The following is a 21,100-nucleotide window of genomic DNA, read 5'->3' as shown; positions in this document are numbered from 1 at the left end:
TCAACATGGCGCAGTACCAACAGTGTGCATAATTTAATCAGGAGGACAGCACAGGAGCAGCTATGAGCAAGGTGACAACTACGTACTCCCAGTGCCAATTATGCCTCAGCTTCCAACTGGACATCACAGGCTGTACGCAGCAGCTGTTTCACAGATGTTAAAATATTAAAAACTGTGCAGCTCACAATCAATAAAATGTGTCAATTTAATCATGCGGGTAGCACTTCCTTTTTCTGCCTTTCCCTTCATTTGTATTTGCAATAATATTTATCAAATATGATATCTGTCCCACTAATTTATATTCTGCCCTTGTCAATAATTTGCATGGTGATTCTGATTCTCCTTTGTCTCATTACTGTGTGTATGTGCATGTGTGTGAGCACGTGTATTGTGTGTGTGTCCACGGAGATTCAGATATAAAAGCTACAGTAGAAACTTTGGTTAAAAATGCGTATCATGATTTATAAATCCAATAACACTAAAGTTCTAAAGCTCTGATTTTTAAAATTCTATTAAACAAATTAAAGCAACTTAGGAACAGAAACTTATAGAGATATGTTCTTATAATTCCAGTTGGAAAGAAAACTTTTTTAAAAGAAAAATATTGTTTTAAACAATATATAATCCAATGCAATACAATTAGTAATCATTGAGACTATATTCTATTTAATCTACATGGTTTCTAGTCTCCAGTAAAATGAATTACAAATATAAATTTAGCAATAAAGTCATTTTTATTTTAATAAAGTAATAGAAATATTCACATACTAATAAATATTACTGTCTTAACCGTTTTCATGAGGATAATGAAGAAAGTTCATTAATAGCTGAACAATCTGAAATCATTGAATACGAAATCAACTCTGTGCAATGAATTGTTCACAGATGGACCCCTAACATCTTGCTCAAAGAGGCTCTTGGCATATATGGAGATAAGATAATTAGCCAGTTTCACACTTTACACTTAAGTTTGCCTCCCACAGTTCAGCAGGGGCACAAATGCCTTGGCTGTAACGAAATAGCTACAAAGCTATTTTGTAAATCAAAAGGTTGACTCCACATTCCAAAAGGGGCATGCAGTCAACTACTAAAGTGGCGTTTCCCAGGATTTGCATCTGAACATCCCTAGGAGGGTTACATTTTCCAGGTCCTCTCTGTCTCCTCAGTGCCATTATCCAGGAGAACAAACCATGTTGATGCCAGATGAATGAAGCACATTCCCTTCAACACACACACACACACACACACATACACACACACACACATGCTAGTATCATATACAAAACTGACAAAAATGCATAGCTACATTAGAAATCTGAAGAGTCATAGAAGTTAAGAGAGAATTAAGGGGAAATAATCTCAGGACACACACTTTCTGGAAAACAACTTACAATTGATTTCAGACATTTCAGTTTGTTTCTAGTCAACATGCCTAAGTTTCCTAAAGATTTATCTCCTGCTCCTTCACCGCATCTCCCTTCTCTAGACCTTCTTTCTTCCTTAACCCCTCTCTTTTGCTCATCCCAACAATTCCACACTCACCTATTACTCAGATTCAACTCCCGAACCAACACAGGCCCTTGAGTTTCTCCCTGATCCCTAGAAGTCAGCAGGAAATAGTTCCATATACAGACAGTACACCTTCAAAACAAAATTCTGTCGCTGACTGTTAAATGTTTTCTGCCTCCTTCCATGCAGAGAGTGGTTGAACAACTCATCTTTGATCACACAGGCAATGCTGTCCCATTAGCTGACAGAAACCCCTCCACACATTTTCTTTCACTGAAATTGCAACTCACTGACATTTTACTGATTCAAAAAAATATGCAACTGAAGCACACATTAAAAAGAGGGCTGAGGAGGGGGTGGATGAGAGAAAGCTGGTACAAACTGTTGGCCCAGTGGCATATCAATATAAATCCCGAGTAAAGATTCTCCACCTGGTACCCTTGCTGGGACCACGGGGTGCAACCCACTCTCAGTGGGCCTGCATGAAAGTGCCACGAGAACTTGGGCTATTCTAATACTTATTTACTAATTATGTACTAATTTTGCTTTTAGAGTAATGTTTGATCTTATCTGCTATTTAACACTGAAGACTAGAGCTTCACAGAGGGAAAGAAAGGAAGAAGATAAATGGACATTTACACAGTAACTCCTGTGTGTCAGGTCCTGGGTTCTTGGTTCTATGCTCACCTCTGCTGCTCTCAGGACAAGGTCACCGGAAAGATGTGGAGAATGTTCTGACTCTGAATTAAGTGCATAAAATTTGGAGTTCAAGTTAATCTCATTTAAATCTGGAAGGGCAGGAATCCACACACAAAATCAGGGCTTTATTCATATTGTTTGCACCTCCAACTCACAGGGTTGTGTTATTGTCAAAATGAGTTAATATTAGGAGAAATTATAAAAGAACAAGGCCCTTTTTTAAAGAGATGGGGCCTCACTCTGTCTTCCAGGCTGGAGTACAGTGGCATGATCACAGCTCACGGCAGCCTTGAACTCCTAGGCTCAAGTAATCCTCCTACCTCAGCTTCCTAAGCAACTAGGACTATAGGCACCACGTCTGGCTAATTTTTTATTTTTGTAGTGATAAGTTCTCACTATATAGCCCAGGATGTTCTCAAACCCCTGGCCTCAAGCAATCCTCCCACCTCAGCCTCCTACCTCCCAAAGAGTTGGGATTACAGGTGTGAGCCACTGTGCCCAGCCAAGGTCTGCTTTTTAAATATTTTTTTTCCCATCATAAAGTTTTGCAACTTTGGAAAATGTTGAGTTTTTTCCTTAGAGACTTTCTCTGAATATAATTACATATATAATTTTATATATTTACATATTTATATATTTATTTTTTCACTTAATATTAGAACATGAGCATTTCACCATTTATTAAAACCATTTATGTATATTAACCCATAATGTCTTTGCATAATATACCATCAATATGGATATATCATAAATTACAAAATCACTGGTATACTTTTTTAGGTTTGGAGATATCATTTTGTTCTTATTATCCATTTATGATGTACATAATACGTTTGTGTACAGTAGAGATTTTCTTGTTTTTTAGGATGGATTTGTAGAAAAATCATGAAAAGTCTATTTTAAAATAATTATTATTTATTTTTCTGTCAACTTTACTAGAGGTTTGTTAATTGTGGTAGACTTTTCAAAGTATCAACTTTGGCTTTTTGGACCCACTCTGTTGTATTTTTGTTTTCAGTTTATTCTTTTCTGGTTTTTGTTGTTGTTGCTGTTCCTCTTTCAACCTTTTGGAGATCCTGGATTTTAAACTGATGCTGTAATGGAATAGGTCTTGAGGGGCTTCAGGAAGGCAATGAGTTTATTTTGAATATGTGAGGGATATAAATTGTTGTCACTCAAGGGCAGACTGTGGCAGATTATATTTTCCAGAGATGGACACAAAAAATCTCCTACCATGCATACTCTTCTAATAATGTTACTTGAAAACTTCCCCCAACAAGAGGTGGATCTGTGCTAGAACTCTTCTTTCTTGTACCTGGGTGGGACTTTGTGATTGCTTCAACCAATAGAGTATGATGAAAGTGATGCTAGCGCACTTTCCATGTAAGGCTACTAAAACGTCATGCACTTCAAATTGTTCTGTATGGACACTAGCTTTGGGGGAAGCCAGCTGCCATGTAAACAGTCCAGCTTCCTGGAGTCGATCATGCTGAGGGTGCCCACATTAATTCACTAGGAGAAATCACACAGAAAACCCTGAGACTACAGGAAGGGAGATGCTTGACCAGCTCCGGCTACTCCAAGCCTTTGCCATTTCCACTCCAGCCACCATGTGAGAGATCATGAGACAGATCTGTTCAGCCTAGTTCTTCCTGAATTCCTGACCCACAGAAATAGTGAAAGATACTAAAATTATTGCTGTTGCTGCTTAGGACAAAAGGATGACTTGTCACTAAGAAGTAAAAAACTGAAAGAAGAGCTAATAACATTTCAATCTCCCCCTCCCAACTTATGCAATGTCATTTACCAGTATTTTAGTTGTCTTTTGTTTTGATCACACAAATCATCTGCAAAAATAATGTATTATAATAATTATTATTTTATACAGATAAAATGGTTTGGATTTATTGATATGCTTAGCAACTCATTTGCATCCCAGATTTTTTTTCTGGAGTGACATACTGTTTTTCTGAGATATATTCTTCAGATTTCCTCTCAATGAAGGATCTTTGGAGGTAAAAAATCTGTGTCTGTTTTTCAGAAAACATTTTCTATTGAAACTACTATTGAAGAAATAGATTGCTGAATATGCATTTCGATGTTGGTAGTTTCTCTCTCAGCACTTTGAAGATACTCTTCCACTGCTTCCTGATGTCCATTTTTCCTGTTAGAAGTTTGTTTTTAGAGGCTGGGCGCGGTGGCTCAAGCCTGTAATCCCAGCACTTTGGGAGGCCGAGATGGGCGGATCACGAGGTCAGGAGATCGAGACCATCCTGGCTAACACGGCGAAACCCCCTCTCTACTAAAAAACACAAAAAACTAGCTGGGCGAGGTGGCGGGCGCCTATAGTCCCAGCTACTAGTCCCAGCTACTCGGGAGGCTGAGCCAGGAGAATGGCTTGAACCTGGGAGGCGGAGCTTGCAGTGAGCTGAGATTCGGCCACTGCACTCCAGCCTGGGCGACAGAGCGAGACTCCGTCTCAAAATAAATTTAAAAAAAAAAAAAGAAGTTTGTTTTTAGTATAATTATTCTTTTCCAGGTGATCTGTCTTTTCTTTCTGGCTGCTTTTATAAGCTTCTTATTATCTTTAGTTCTGTTTCACTAAAATTGTCTGTTTGCATTTTAAAGAATTTTTATTGTTCTGCTTGATACTTTGTGTTTTCTTTACTTATGGATCACATTAATCATGAATTCTGAAAAAGAATTCTTATCTCTATTTTATAGTTCCACAATTCCACTTTAGCATATTACTTCTTATTCTATCCTCCATGTTTCTTTGTCTTGCCTTTATATTTTCCATAGCCTCATTATCAGGAAAATAATTTGCTTTGTCTTCCAGTTCACCAACTCTCTCTTCAGTTATGTCTAATTTGATGTCTTTCCATTTCAACAATTATAGTTTTCATTTCTAAAAGTTCAATTTAGTGCTTTTTCAAGTCTACCTACTTAATTTGGATATTCTCTTATTGACTTCTCATTCTTTTTATTTTCTATAAAGATTACGTATTTAGTAATCTACTGCATCTGACAATTCCAATAAGTTCTCAGGCATTAAATTCATGTTACCTTTTGTTTGATTTTTGTCTCTGAGAATTGACACTATTGATGGCTTGTGTGCATTTTGAGTGTTTGCTTATGAGCTATCATTTGTTTGAACATAGCATATAAGAATTCCGTGAGCTTTCTTCCAGAAGAAATTTGCTTGCTTCTGTTGGAAGCCAAGGGCTGCTACTGACCTGGAACCACAAGAGGCTCCTTCTCAGAGCTTAATATGGGGCACCCATTAACATGGTGAGTCCAGAGATTGGTCTCTTTTCTAAGTTTTGATATCTGACTTTTATAATTCTCAGCATTTGGTCTGGTTTTTGTTCCCTCATTTTCTGTTTTTGTTTTTTTGGTGGGAAGGTGGGCATGCAGATATGGTTGGAGATTTCTCTAAATCTGATGAGTACAAAAATGTATTAAATAATATGTTTTATCCAAGAACAAAATGTATTGCAACAGGAGAGTCCTCTTGAGTAGCTAAACTGGACATCAGTCAGAATAGCTTCTACTAGATGCAGTTATATTATCTCATTTATATCTCTCAACAGTCCTCAAGGTAAATAATTTTATACTCAATTGACATATGGTACATTAAGTAACTAAGGTTACATAGCTAGTAGGTAGGAGTACTTACTAGCACTAGCAGTAGAATTTGAAAACAAATCCATTCTAATCAAAACTTGTGTTCTTCACTGCTGTGTAATATTGCCTCTCAGACACCACCTCCAATGTATTCATATTTTTAGGGGATTTTTCTTTTCTATCTCCTACTTGCTATCTCTAGTCTCAGTTTTATTATCTGCCTTCTAATTCCCTTATTTCAGAACAGATGTTAGAATAAATAGCTATCAATGACTCTGAAGCCTTAATACAAACACTGATAAGCTGCTCTGAGTTTGAAGGAAAAAAAAAAAAAAGAAGTCAGACAGCAAAAGAGATATGGAAGTTTTAGGAAGGCAGTTTGAAACATGCATGTATATTATGTGTACATTGAGTTGTACGCAATTTTAAAGATAAATTGCTATAACCTTCTTAGACCCAAGTTATTTTCCTCAAAGCTCAAGTTATTATTTAAAAAGCACATAAATAACAAAAACAGTTGTTCCCCCTGTGATTATCTCTATGTTCTCAATTCCCTTTATTAAACTTAGAGGCACTAACCACTGGATAAAATCTCTTCCACTTGTATGCAGACTATACCTCAAAATAAATATTGAGGTCTCATATCAAGTCCCCTTATTGAATTCAAAGTAATGCATTTACAAATTTTAAAAGTTTAACTCCACCATGATTTTTACTACATTTGTTCTAAATACCTTTCTGTTTCCTAGTTCATGCCAACTTTTTTTTTTTTTTTTTTTTTTTTTTTTTGAGACAGGGTCTTGTTCTGTTGCCCAGGCTAGAGTGCAATCATGGCTAACCTAACCCTAACCCTAACCCAGCTTTCTGGGCTCAAGTAATCCTCTCACCTCAGCCTCCTGAGTAGCTGGCACTACAAGAACATGCCTCCCTACCCAGTCAGGTTTTCACTATTTTTTGTAGAGAACATTTTTTATAATTTCAGAAGGTAATACGTTTTGTATCTGTGTCCACACCCACATCTCATATTGAATTGTAATCCCCAGTGTTGGAGGTGGGGCCTGATGGTTGGTGATTGGATTATGGTGAAAATTTCTCATCAATGGCTTAGTACTATCCCCTTGGTGCTGTCCTTGCAATAGTAAGTGACTTATCATAAGACTTGACTGTTTAAAAGTGTGGCCGCTCTCTCACTCCCTCTTGCTCCTGCTCCGGCCATGTGACATGCCTGATCCCCTTTTGCCTTCTGCCATGATTGTGAGTTTATGAGGCCTCCCCAGATGCTGAGCAGATGCCAACATCATGCTTCTTGTAAAGTCTGCAGAACCACGAGCCAACTGAACCTCTTTTCTTTACGAATTACCCAGTGTCCGGCATTTCTTTTTTTGAGACAGAGTCTCGCTCTGCCACCCAGGCTGGAGTGCAGTGGCACGATCTCTGCTCACTGCAAGCAATGTGGGAATGGACTAATACAGAAGGGTTCCCTCAAATTCATAAAATCCCTTCAATGGACACTACAACCATGGGCACGTCTGCTTCTGTGAGTGACTTCAGGGTTTGAGGTCATCTCATCTCATTCAACTTCGTATGTCATGTCCCAGAGTAGATTTCAAGAAATATTTGTTGGCTCTCCTTTTACTCCTCCTCCTCCCCATAAATTTCCAGACCTTCAAATTCCATATGTATATTTTTCTAAAATGTATTTGCTCAAGACCAATCTGATAGTCTAAAGAACTCTCTTTTCCAAATTCTATTTCCATAATTTTTCTTTTCCTACTTCATAAAAGAAAGTCATGCCTCCTATTATCCCAAATACTATAATGATGCATTGCCCCAAAGGATAAAAGCCACTAGGCCACCAAACAAAGAAACATTTCCAAAATACACAGCTTCTGAAAGAATATCCCCTGAACAAAAGCAAACATTTATTCAGAAGAAATAGAAAGGAGCTGTGCCTTATTTTGTCCAAGGGACAAACTCTTGATAGTTCCCTGTACTGTATATGTTGAATAATTAAACCTCAGAAGTGAGATGATTATAGTGGATTATACTGTAACACTTATTTGAATTAAAAAGGTAGTCCATCTTTTCTGACAAAAAGTTAACTTAATAAATTAATTTGACAAAGAGACTGACTGTGCCATGAGGACATGTAACATCGGAAGAACTAGATCCGCACTTCTGAAATTGTGATAATACATATTTAAAGCATATGTATGTAATGCCCTCAAAAGTCCGTACTTGGCAACAATGTAACCTATGCCACAAAAATTAGGTTAATTAAAATAATCAAGGGAATCATGGATTTTAAAAATCTCTTAAAGGATATTTGGACACTAACTTGACCACCACACAATATAATCATGTAACAAAATGGCACTATATCCCTGAAATTCACACAAATAAGATAAAGAGTATTTGAACAAAAATGTTTTAAGATGAAAGGCTACAGACGGTGCATTGACGAAGGGTAATGATATGTATGAATCCTCTGCCTTCCACCTGCAAAGGCCAGCAAAGGAAGGAGAAGGATAATAGTAAGGAGTTTAAAGATCTAGCTGCCAGATTAAAACCACCTCTCTCCTCTCTTCGCCCATAAAAATTCAATCAGAGGATGAATGTGACTGCAAAGCCCTTTCTAATCTTATGTCTCAGGCACCCTAACTAATCTTTTTGTTCTGGGTACTGTCAAGAAGAATGCACTCCAAACAAGATATCCGAACAAAGGCTGTAGCAAAGCTCCTTCTTACTGTAGCAAAGCTCCTTCTTACTGAGAATTTCTTTCAGATAGAGCAATAAGTATTACCTTCTCCAACTTTCTTTTTGTCACTATAATTGTGTGTGCCTCTCAAATATGTGTACTTAATTTTTCTAAAACCTGTTTTATCTTGTTCCTGATATTTTCTAACAGAATTTTGTAGTGAAAACTCTTAATGCTTATAACTTCTGATAGAATATTTTTAGCAGAATCAAGGTTTTGGAGACAGCTATGAAAATTAGCATTTCCACTGCACATCTTTGCCCAATGAGTTTAATTTTTCATCACATGAAAGTACAAGGTAACTACTGATGTCTTGGATTTGCACAGCTTTGAGGGAAGACTATGAGATATGAATAAAATATCTAATATAAATAGGATAATCTAATATAGAAATACATACTGCCTTTCTTACTTTAATATCATTTCTTCCATTTTACTGGGCCATGATAGTATAGCATCATCTATATTTTAATCCCTACATACAAGTGTTTGCACTTTGTATACCACCCTGTTTGCATATACTGCTAGCCACGTGAAGAAGATGCTATGAATGGAATGCAGTCTCAGATGTATTTAACCCAAAGTTTCCAGCACTTGCTACCTGTTTGATCCCTTCTATAAAATGAAAAGTTGATAATTGATGACTTAAAACATTGTATTCCAATTTGAGCACAGAGCTTCACAACACTGACAGTGGTGCTGATAAGGCTTTAACTATATTTCTCTTCAAATATTTTTATTGGCCAGGTGCGGTGGCTCATGCCTGGAATGCCAGTACTTTAGGAGGAAAAGGCAGGTGGATCATCTGAGGTAAGGAGTTCAAGACCAGCCTGGCCAACATGGTGAAATCCTGTCTCTACAAAAAATACAAAATTAGCTGGGCATGGTGGTGCATGCCTGTAATCCTAGCTACTTGGGAGGCTGAAGCAGAGAATCTCTTGAACCGGGGAGGCAGAGGTTGCAATGAGCCAAGACCGCTCCACTGCCCTCCAGCCTGGGCAACAAGAGTGAAAAACTGTCTCAAAAAAAGAAAAGTTTTTATCAATCCTTATGTTCAAGACACTGAGATCCCTTTTATATAGAACTTACACTCTAGTATACTTCTCTGGAACTCAATTTTGTCAAAAAAGCAAACTGAGAACCTTTAAACTATAAGTTGTATAATCCTCCATCACTTAGCATACCTTTTTCTTAGGTTTTTAGTAAAGTATATATACTGAAGAGTGCATCTAACATACATATGCAGCCTAAGGAATCATTATGAAGTTTATATCCATGTTACACCAGCCTGGCCAAGAAAAAGAACACTTCTAGCAATCCAGAAGTCCCATTATTCCACACCTGAACCCAATACTCTTCCTACCCTGATAGGTGATTACTTATTATTCCTTATAGTTTTACTTGCTACATCTTTGTCCCTAGCTGTATTGTTAGTTGCTTTTATTTTTATTTTAAATTTTCTTCTTCTTCTTCTTCTTCTCTTCTTCTTCTTCTTCTTCTTCTTCTTCCTATTTTAGAGACAAGGTCTCACTGGACAGACTTTGGTGCAGTGGCACAAACTTGGCTCACTGTAGCCTTAACCTCCTGGACTCAAGCAATTCTCCTGCCTCAGCCTCCCAAGTAGCTAGGACTACAGCCACATGCCACCATACCCGGCTAACTTTTGTATTTTTTGGTAGAGATGAGGTTTTGCCATGTTGCCCAGACTGGTCTCAACTCCTCAGCCAGTCCACCAGCCTCGGCCTCCCAAAGTGCTGAGATTACAGGCATGAGCCACTGGGCCCAGCAGCTTTATTTTTAAGTCTTAACCACCTGAAAATAATTTTTGGTATAAATTATGAGGTAGAGGTTTAATTTACTTTATTTTTTTCCCATATGTAATCTAATTATCCCAACATCGTTTTGAAAAGTTTATGCTTCTTCGCTATTCTCGACTCTTCATATTTATATCACTGATATAAATATGACATCTGTCATATATATGCTTTATATCTATGTGGAAATATTTGGGAGTATCCTATTCTGTTTCACTGTTCAGTTGGTTTATCCCTGCACCAGAGCCACATTGTCTTAATTATAATAGCTTTTTAATAAGTCTTAACATCTTATAAAGCAACTCTGCCAATCATTTTTTCTTCAAGAGCTTCTTTGTTATTCTCTGCTCTTCATATTTCTACATAACTTTTGAAGTTTAACACACATATACACATGCATGCATCATTAAGATTTCCATTGGAATTTCAATGAATCTGTAGATAGGTTTGGGTAGACCTGGTGCCTTTACAATGCTGAGTCTTTCAATCATGCACATGGTATTATCAGTACATCTAATCAGGTTGTCTAAAATGTCTCTCAATAAAATTTCATATTTTTTCCAAAGAGGATTTGCTTTCTTGTTTAATTAAATGTGTCATATTATTTGATGCTATTGTAAATGCAATTTTTTCTTATGTTACAAAATGGAATTGGTGTATGCATGTTGATTTGAACAGAAATGTTGTTACATTGAATACATTTTTTAAAATGAAGAAACTTTCACTTTTACAAAATTATGTATAACCTGTGAAAACGCTATGTCCCCTTGTGCAACACATGAATCACAGAGAAAGATCAGAGGGTGTGATGGTGTAATGTTATGAAATATATATTTGATCTTTGACCTTGTAACTCTTAAAATCTTTAGCAACTCCACAGTGATACCTTTTTGCATCTTAATGAGTTGACTGACAGCTGACCAGCCCTTCAAGGTGGGGGCTAGTCACTGGAAAGAATCAAGGCAGGATTCTAGGGTTGGGATTTTCAGCCCCACTCCCTGACCTCTGGAGAGGAGAAAAGGGTTACAGGTTAAGTTGATCACCAGTGGTTAATGGTTTCATCAATCATGCCTGCTGATGAAGCCTCCATAAAACTCCAAAAGGACAGGGCTTGGAGAGCTTCCAGATAAGAAGGTGGGGGTTTGTGGAGGGTGGTGTGCCCAGGGCACAGAAGCTCCACGTCCCCTCCCCCATACCTCATCCTGGCACTCCTTCATCTGAATCCTTTGTAACATGATAAACCAGTAAACGTAAGTAAGTGTTTCCTTGAGTTCTGTGAGCTGCCCTAGCAAATTAATCAAACCCAAAAAGAGAGTTGGGGGAACCCCAACTTGAAGCCAGTCAGTCAAAAGTTCCAGAGGCCCCTAGGTCTTGTAGGACTGAGCCCTCAGTCTGTGGGATCTGACACTATCTGTAGATAGTGTTGGAATTGAATTGGAGATACCCCGCTGGTGTCTGCTGCAGAACTGCTTGCTTGCTTGCTTGGTGTGTGGGGGAAAAACACAAACTCATTTGGTGGCAGAAGTTTTCTATGTTGATTATTCTGGGAAAACTCTATTGTCTCCTTGGGCAACATATGGATTTCGGAAAAAGATGAGAGGGTGTGATGGTGTAATATTCTGAAATACATATTTGAGATCTTTGATCTCATTTCGTGACATACAACGCCTAAAATCTTTAGAAACTCCACGGTGTTATCTTTTTGCATGTTAATGAGTTTACTGAGGCCCTATGCAGCTTCAGGGTGGGGGCTGGTCACTGGAAACAGCCAGATACCCCGCAACCTTGGTTCTTTTCACAGTCTTCTGTGTTGTAGTGTGAGAACAGAGAAAAAGCAGTTGGTCAGCAGTGACCAGAGATGGTCCCTGGTTGAGAGCATGGGCTTTGGCATAAGAGAGGCCTGGGTGAAGTCCCAGGCGATTATTAGCAGCTGTGTGTATGAACAGATTCCTAGATTCACCACATCACAGCATTCTTCTGTCAAATGCATAAATTAAAATAGCTCCTGTCTATTAGGATTGTTTTAAGATAAAGTGAGGCACTACCTATAAAGAGCACAGAACCTGGCACACAGAAATGTGAACTAAATACTTACCAATGTCAGTGATGATGATTCTTGCTTGTGCATGCATGTTTTCTTCATAGTGAGCTTAAGTCTTAGAAAACAGTCCTACTTTCCTCTTCAAAATTTAATTTTTGACTCTGTCCTTCCTCCATTTGTATTTATATTTTTTTCCCCAAAAAACAATCTCTTCCTCTCCCTCCCTCCCTCACTTCCTCCCTCCCTCTCTCCCTCAGCTTGTTCTAAATCTTGCTCTGAACATTCTTTTTCACATTCCTTTTTAAATCTTACAACAACTCCACATATTCAGGTAGAAAAACAGAATCTTCTGGTCTTGGATACAATATATTAAATGTTTCATTTCCCTCCAAAGGAACATGTGTTCCTGCTTAAAACTTATTTTATTCCCAAATCAAAATAATAGTCAAAGATGTGTCACCTTTGGGGGAAACTGGGTAAAGACTATGTAGAACCTTCTTGTAAATTGTTTTTTGCAATTTTCTGTGAATCTATAGGTATTTAAAAATAAACTGTTTTAATAAAATTTCTTGTAAGTGTTCTCATTTCTTCTTTGTACTTTTCTGTTTGATTTATTATAATGAACATATATTTGTGTTGAAAAACAATAAAATTACTCTTACAAGACTAAAAATAAATACATTTATATGGATTACATTTCTAAATATAAACTATAAATGCATTAGAAAAATTCAGGATTTTTTTTCATGGAAGGGAGGAGCATCAGAGTAAGAAAGGTTATCCAAAGAAAGATTGTTTTTTAAAAGAAACCATAAAGGAAAATACTAAAAAGTCTCACTGCATAAAAAATTTTAAATTGCAATAGAATATAAGTTAAAATATATGTAACAGGCTAGAATAAAATATTTGATACAAAGACTTAATATCTATAATACAGAGTTCCTATAAATCAATAGAAAAATATTTTTAAAAGCAAGTCAAAAGTAGGCAAAAAATACAAAGGAGCAGAAGAAAAAATACTAATAGTCAATACCCACTCAGCTCTTCTTATATTCAGAAAAATGCAAATTAAATAAAATATAATGTATCCTTTTTTTCCCACAAATAGTATTGTTTTTCCATATGGGTAACAATCAGTCTTATCCATTATTGAAGATAAATGGTATATTTGGGGAGGGTAATTTAACATATCTCCCAAAATTAAAAGCTGATTGCATTTCTAGATATGTATTTTATGGGAATATTTATGAACCACAACAAGTAGTACCACACTGTGAATAAGTGAACACACATGCTGTTCACTTGGATGGGACTTACTTAGGTGACAAGTGCCAGGACCCAGAACATCTGTGTATTTCACTCCTAATTGCTAGGGACACAGGAGGAACTAAAGCAATGCTTGATTCCTCCTTCTCTACAATGAACAGTCCTTGGAGGAACAGCTGATAGCTCGCTGATGCACTTCATCAGTTAGAGGCTGACCCCGCCCCGCTCCAAAGCTCCCACAGCAGCTTCCCAGATTCCAGCACTTCATCAATTAGAGACTGACCCCCCCCAGCCGAAGCTCCCACAGCAGCTTCCCAGATTCCAGGGAATTTCAAGATTTCTGGAATTGATACTAGAACAAGAATTTTACAACTGCTCTCCCAAATATGATTGAATATAATATAATGTAATGTGATATAGTATACTATAACCACATATTCTTGTACATTCTGACAATATTGCTATTTTAACGCACACATGGATTGGCCAAAGCAATGTAATGGATTGGCCAGTGCTTTCTTTTTATTCTTGATATTAATTCAGTTCACAGTTGCCAATCAATAAATTGGGACTGAAGTCAACAAATTGAAAAGTAGCAGTAATGAGTAAGCAGAATATTGTGCTGTTCTTTGAGCAAAACAATTGATCTTCTTGTTATTTCTACCATCTCTAAAGGCAAGAAACAGAATCCCAGAGGAAGCATAAAATATTGTTTGGATTCCCATAATCCTGCTTTCTTTATTTACAATTCCCTTCTTCATCCTTCCTGCCTGTCCAGATGGTTTTCCTCTTGATTTCCCAAACTGAACTACGCTCACTGCCTTTGAGATGCTAAGTATTTGAGAAGACTTCATCTTCATTCATCACAAACCAAAGTCATAAACTCTTACCTTTGCCGAATTATGCTGGGGTTAGCTGTCACTAAATGACTTTTGGATCCAACATCTTTAGTGTATTCACTTGACAAAGGAGGGAGATTGCATCTAGAGAAACAAGAACAAACATTTTGGAATGATTTGCATATTTTATTTTAAATCATCAGTTAGAATAATGCAAATAGAAATTTTATTAATTCTAGCTCAATTCACAAGTAACTGTTTCTTTTTTTAACCACCTCTCCCTTTTAATAGACATTAGATGAATAATTAACTATCAGCATCTTCTAAATGCTGTCATAAAAATCACTCCTGTTTAGGAAGAAAGATAATGTCAGCCAAAGGGGTAAATGATCTACAAAAAGAAAGAGACAGTAACTAGGAGGTATTTATTTCATTCAAAATATTTTTGAGAGGGTAGGACAGACACTCTTAGACCTGAATTAGAGCTCAGGACAGTGTGGTACACTAGAGGACACGGGACCTACAGTAGCTCTGCACACCCATAAACCTCAAAAGACAGGGAAGAATTAATATATTTTCTGGTGTTTTTCTTTCTTTTTCCAAAATCTAAATTATAAGAGTGCATTCAGGGCCATGTGCTATTCACTTAAATCACAGCATGTCTGACTTGTGTGTGTGTGGCCAGTGCATAGGCTGATTACTGGTGAAGGCATAATCGCTCATCATCCAAATAAATACAGTGATCCACCATCCCAAGTTCAGCCGAAGGAAAGAGTACAGGTGATGTTTCCCTGGTGATGGGAATAGCCATTCCACTCCCATTCCCAAAACACCACCCTGCCCCAGTTGCTTTCCTTGGCCACCATGTCTTATAAATGCTTACAATGGGAAATATGACCACCCCAAATTCAAATCCCATGGCTTTCTGCCTGTGGAACATTAGGCAAGTTAATTTATTTGCCTGACTTCAGTTTCTCCATTACACAAAATGAGGATAATGATTTTTCCTATTTCATTGAATTGTTGTAAGGATTAAAAATGGTATGTAATAAAAAAATTCCCTAACCTTGATGTGTACACTTAGTAAATATTAAAAAATATCACAAATCATATATAGCATACAAAAATAATTAAATATACATTTATTATCTATGAAAACGCCAATTGGGCCTATAGTTTCCATTAAGCTTTCTTTTATTACTGAGTCCTCATTTCTCCTCTCCAACCACATGTCTAACTTGATTCCTACCACATTAGGGCATCTGTAACTTTTTATCACTTCAATAAACCAAAGCATATCACTTACTTGTAGGTAAAGATATCTTACAAATATTACAGTCTCTGCTAGTTCCCCAACTACTAAATTTTCCCTACAAATTACCCCCAGTATCCAGGCACCCACTCAGATGATCAGCTCAGGTTCTCTGATTTTGTCTCTTTTTTTTTTTTTTTTTTTTGAGGCGGAGTCTTGCTCTGTCTCCCAGGCTGGAGTGCAGTGGCCGGATCTCAGCTCACTGCAAGCTCCGCCTCCCGGGTTCACGCCATTCTCCTGCCTCAGCCTCCCGAGTAGCTGGGACTACAGGCACCCGCCACCTCGCCCAGCTAGTTTTTTGTATTTTTTAGTAGAGACGGGGTTTCACCATGTTCGCCAGGATGGTCTCGATCTCCTGACCTCGTGATCCACCCGTCTCGGCCTCCCAAAGTGCTGGGATTACAGGCTTGAGCCACCGTGCCCGGCCTCTCTGATTTTGTCTCTTATTTACCCTGTGAGTGTCACCACATCAAGGCATCCTAGGCAGAAACTTGTCTCAGTTGATTTAGAAGCTTCTTTTTATCTGCCCTTTGGTGATAAGATACTGGTTTTTCTGGGAGCTACCAACAGGTCAGTTAACCAGTCAGTGGCTTTTGCTGAATGCCCACTGAAAGCACACAGTGCTTGGGGGTGGAGCCCAAGTCAGAGAACCTACTCTTGAGGTATGTACAAGAGCAGATGGCGTGGTTGCCCCGTACCCCGTGTGGTGTTTCCTGAGGATTCTCATGAGGGAGTGAGTTTATGCATTAACAGCCAGGCTCATTCGGTTGTGGCAACTGATTGTGGTCTTGTGATTTAATTGATCTTTGCAAAGAGGAAGATGACTTCCAGGATAAAACACAGACTAAAATTTGGATACTTGTCTCTTAAAGAAGCTTTGATCTTAATTGCCCTTGGAAGCATATGAGAATCAGCTATGTTATGCTAAAACTGTAAATTCTGAGTATTGCTGGAGAGTGCTGTCAACGTGTTTTGTCATTATGAAACAAACTGATTTTCATGAGTAAATACTTTGTTTTCCTGTGTGTTCCATGGCTCATGTGTCTGGGTCTTTTCATATCTACTGCCACAGAGTAATAGCTCAAGAAAAACTTGCAGTTATTTATTATCTTCTAGAAGAGAGGGGAATGTTTAAAATCGTAAAGATAACATTTTATATGAATTTTGATGTATTTCCAGAAAATAACGACAATACATTTTGGTGTAAGTTCTGGGTACACTTTTTCTTTAAGTGCCAATATCTGTGACACTTTCCTGTATCTCTTCTCTCAGGAAAAGCACACCATAATTTTAGTTTCTCAACTCATAAATTGATAATTACAAAGATGTACACAAGAGGCACATTTAATAAAGTCAAATTGTTTTAATAAGGCATATTTGTGGTGTAAAATGTTTCAAAGTTTGCATTATCGCTGTTGGCACAATTAACACATATTAATGACCGAAGTGTCTTAGCAACTGTACTCATGATCTTAAAAGAGATCTGATCAGAGATTTAACAAGAAATGAATATTCTTTGAATTGGGATGTGGAAGTAAGTGGGAAATGGGCTTGATAGAAAGAAATCTTAAAGTAGAAAAATCACAAAATTACTTTATTTTTTTTTGTATATGTGAGTATACAAAACATACATTTGAGCATAATTCAAAAGGCACCAAAATTACGTTCCCTCATTCATGTCCCCAAGCCAACCAGTTCCTTTTGAGGATGCAATCCCTGTTAACTTTTGTCTGGCAAATCTTCCCAATAAATTGAATTCAACAATATTATTTTTTAAAGTATTGCTTTTGGCTACAGAGCAAATGTTTACTTTGAGAAATGGGAAATTGATTTTCAGCACTGGAAGATGTGTTTGAAAACATTTAAGCAAAGAAAATTATGAAATTGTTATATCCTACTCCTAGAAGACACTTTGAACTATAATCTGGTATATCACTGTATACAGGCAGCACTATTTTTGGATGTTCTCTCTCAGTACATCTGTCCATCACACACCCTACAGTCTAGGACCAGACATATGACATTTATTCATTAAATGTTTAATTTTGAATATATAATATTTTGATATATTAAGCATGCCCCAAAATGCATATTAAGCAACGATTTATTAATAGATCTGCAAATGGTCAAATAATTTTAAAACAATTTATCAACTTTTATTACTCCTATAATTTAAACCATACATAAGGCTTTTAAAAACTAAAATGTGTCATAAAACAGCACTATTCTTGAAATTAAATCAAAGGCATATGTATACATAGTTCTAGTTACGGGGTTACCTTCTTTGAATTCTTTCAACCCTCATCTCCCCATATTTTAGAAACATTATGCTTAATATTGTGCCAGGCACTCTAATCAGAAGCGCCCATTAATTCTGAACTTGAATATTTCAACATCAGATTGCATATAAGGCCAACAAAGTCTTGTTTACTTGTGATAAATATGGCCCACTGGAAATAACAGATAACAACACCCTATGGTGCCTAAGCCTAGTCTTCTACATGTCAGTAAATGTCCATCTTCACCAATGGATGACACACACACATACACACCCATGAATAATACAAAAATACATTTATTATACTGCACGAAGTGTATTTACACTTCCACGTGTATCAAGTCCACTTGAAATCACTTAACTTCTTTGAATCTGTGAGTTGAATACTATGTATTCCTTCTTTCTTACATAATTTTTGGAAAGAGCACATAAACTAATAATACTCAAGAGCAATTTGAAAATATAAACTAAACTACATAAACGGTGTTACAATTATACGGTATTCGTACAGTCATAGATAAAGAGTTGCCATAGTGGGAAGGGCCTGAGGAATTGACTACTCTGCTTCCTCCTACAGATTAGAAAGCCGGGCCCCAGCAAGAGTAAAATAATGCACTGTGGGTCACAGACCTAGTCAACAACAGCAAGGACTTGTCTCCTACCTCTCTGTGTTCTTTGCTGGCTCCTCAGCCTCACCTAATGCCAAAATACTGAAGAGGGTGCCTGAAGGTGGCTCAGGGCTCTGCTCTCACCTGTTCATGCTCTCTAGGTGATTATCTCCACTCCAATACCTTAAATACCTCTCTGGCTCCATCTCAAGCCATTTTCCCCACTGTTCGTGACACTGCAACAGCACCTGCTGTCTTTCCCACCTTGGACCCTTGGGAAAGGTTGTTCCTCTGCTTAGGGTGAAATGAAGAGAAGACTCAGCTCAGACACCACTTCTCTTGAGAAGCTCCCGTGTGTCTGAATTCCCCCACGGTAGCAAGCACATCTCTAGGACATAAATCCAATACAGAATTGTTCAACACACCATTCCCAGAGCCAGCTCAAGGCCCATATGTTATGGGTGCTCAGCGAGCAGGTGTTCCATTGACTGGAACTAAAAGAATTACATTTGTGCTTTTTCCATTTTTCCATTATTTGTATATATTGAAAAGAAAAACTACAATACAGAGGAAAAACTATGCTGGGGGTACCTGTATGATGGAAAGGTGGGTAGACAAGGATCTAGACTCTCCTGCAGGCTTCAACAAGTGAGAAAAAATGTCTTTCAAGGAGACTAACTCCAAGAGAGAACTTAGCCCCTACAAGTACATGGCTTCTCTTGAAATCCTCTCAAGTAAAGTCTTTACTCTTCTCTCTCCCACTTAGCTCAGGGCTCAGAGGTGGCTTAGCATTCTCTCAGCTACCTTTTTCCCACTCCTAGACTGTTACTCGTTTATACTTAAAAATAAACAGGAATACAAAATCGCGCTCAGCTTTCTGTCCTTGGTGTTGCTGCGGTCTTCACCCTTCCTGGACACAGAGTCTGCTGGCACTTGGTTCATAGTCATTTCCACCTCAATGAGGCTTGAGGGTCCACCTGAAAGGCCTTTCAGAGTCTATCCTCAAGGTCCCTTTATTTTCTCAATAACAAATGTCTTCTTTTTCTACAACATGTCCACTCATCCCCCAGATACCCTGAGCTCTGAAATCTGCCCTCCAGAAAGCCATTCTTTGACTTTAGCTTCTTCTTATTACTCCACATCTCCTTCATTCACAGCCAGGAGCCACAACTTACCTCACCCCTGCTCTGAATAACCCTATCATTTTTCCCTTTCCTTTCTCCTTCACTCATCTCAGAGCTCTCTTCCTGCCCAGCCCAGATTTCAAGGTGTGTTACTTTACACTCTCTCTCGCCAGAGCCCTCCAAGTTGTCACTCCCTGTCCTTCTTCCCTCTCACCCAGATAATCCCAAACCTGTCTTTATCGAATCACTTGCTGTCTTTCCTTCTATGCCTGGCTGGTAAGCATGTCTGGGCAGAATCACCCAGCAGTGCAGATTGCTGCCACTACAATTTGGCAGTCTCTGCCCCTGGCTGAATATGTCTCAGCAATTCCTTTTCATCTCCTGCAGGGGCCTCCTGTTTTTCCTGGAACAGATGTGCACATCACCAATCTGCTCAGTCCCTTTACCAAGCATCCTCCTTGTTTGAAATTTACCCCTGCTTCTTTGTTCCAGTTTTCCCACTCACTCAAAGATTTAATCTGTCTTCAGATCCCACTTGCTACTTACACATGCTTTGGTGAAAAACTAAGAATATGGTATAGAATAAAATGAATCCATTAAAACATTTATTCATAGAGAGTTGCCCTTAAGGAAAAGAACAATTTAAAAAGTCAGAATCACCTGGCTGTACAATCCAAAATGAGATGTGAGATTTTCCACTTTCCCCTGTTCCCTTTATTCACAGCAGAGTGGGTATCTCTGTTCCGCCTGAGCCTTCTTGGCTTTGTACTTTCTTGGGGCATGTTCCCTCATTCCCCTTACCTCTCTCCTAAACTCACTTGTATATGAGCTGGAAGTGAAGCTAAGGAGCATGCTACAACTGATTAATCACAAGTGACTAGTTTTGAAAAGCCCCAGGGCTTAAGGGAGGGGGAAAAGGAGAGAAGGCAGAGGCCGCGCTGTGGGTGCTCTCTCTTACCGCATGACAAAATTTGCTTCATCTATTTGACGGCCACAGCCACTCTTCTTCAGAATCCCACCATTTCCCACCACCGCGCATTTCTTCAATGGCAGCTGGAATGGGGTTGCCTAGCAACAGAAAACAAGGCGGGTTTTCACTGCAAAGAACACACAACTGCTCACAAAATCATTGTTTACAGCAGACCCTTTGGAGGAATTTGACTGAAGACTGGGTCGAGCAAAAAAGAGCATGTGAAAAGAAAGATGCCAAGAAGTTTGTAAGGAA

The 21,100-nt window shown here is 38.1% G+C and overlaps 1 protein-coding gene across 2 annotated transcripts in view; it reads right to left on the bottom strand.

The window, feature by feature from the left end:
• The window catches only part of ST8SIA1 (ST8 alpha-N-acetyl-neuraminide alpha-2,8-sialyltransferase 1), a 139,648-nt gene that overhangs the window by 35,399 nt on the left and 83,149 nt on the right, over positions 1-21,100 (bottom strand). Inside the window, exons 3-4 of one of the 2 annotated variants that reach the window (XM_033222686.1) lie at positions 20,834-20,943; positions 14,605-14,697 (exon numbers count right to left, since the gene is read on the bottom strand). In XM_033222686.1, the coding sequence (XP_033078577.1) occupies positions 14,605-14,697; positions 20,834-20,943 (203 nt within the window). The remainder of the gene's footprint in view (positions 1-14,604; positions 14,698-20,833; positions 20,944-21,100) is intronic. The other variant, XM_033222687.1, reaches the window with a different exon arrangement.

The sequence above is a fragment of the Trachypithecus francoisi genome, unplaced genomic scaffold (genome assembly GCF_009764315.1).
Source record: "Trachypithecus francoisi isolate TF-2019V2 unplaced genomic scaffold, Tfra_2.0 Lachesis_group11, whole genome shotgun sequence".
Classification (NCBI taxonomy): Eukaryota; Metazoa; Chordata; class Mammalia; order Primates; family Cercopithecidae; genus Trachypithecus; species Trachypithecus francoisi.
Note: the sequence above shows the minus strand (reverse complement) of the source record. Positions and strands in the feature narration are given on the sequence as shown.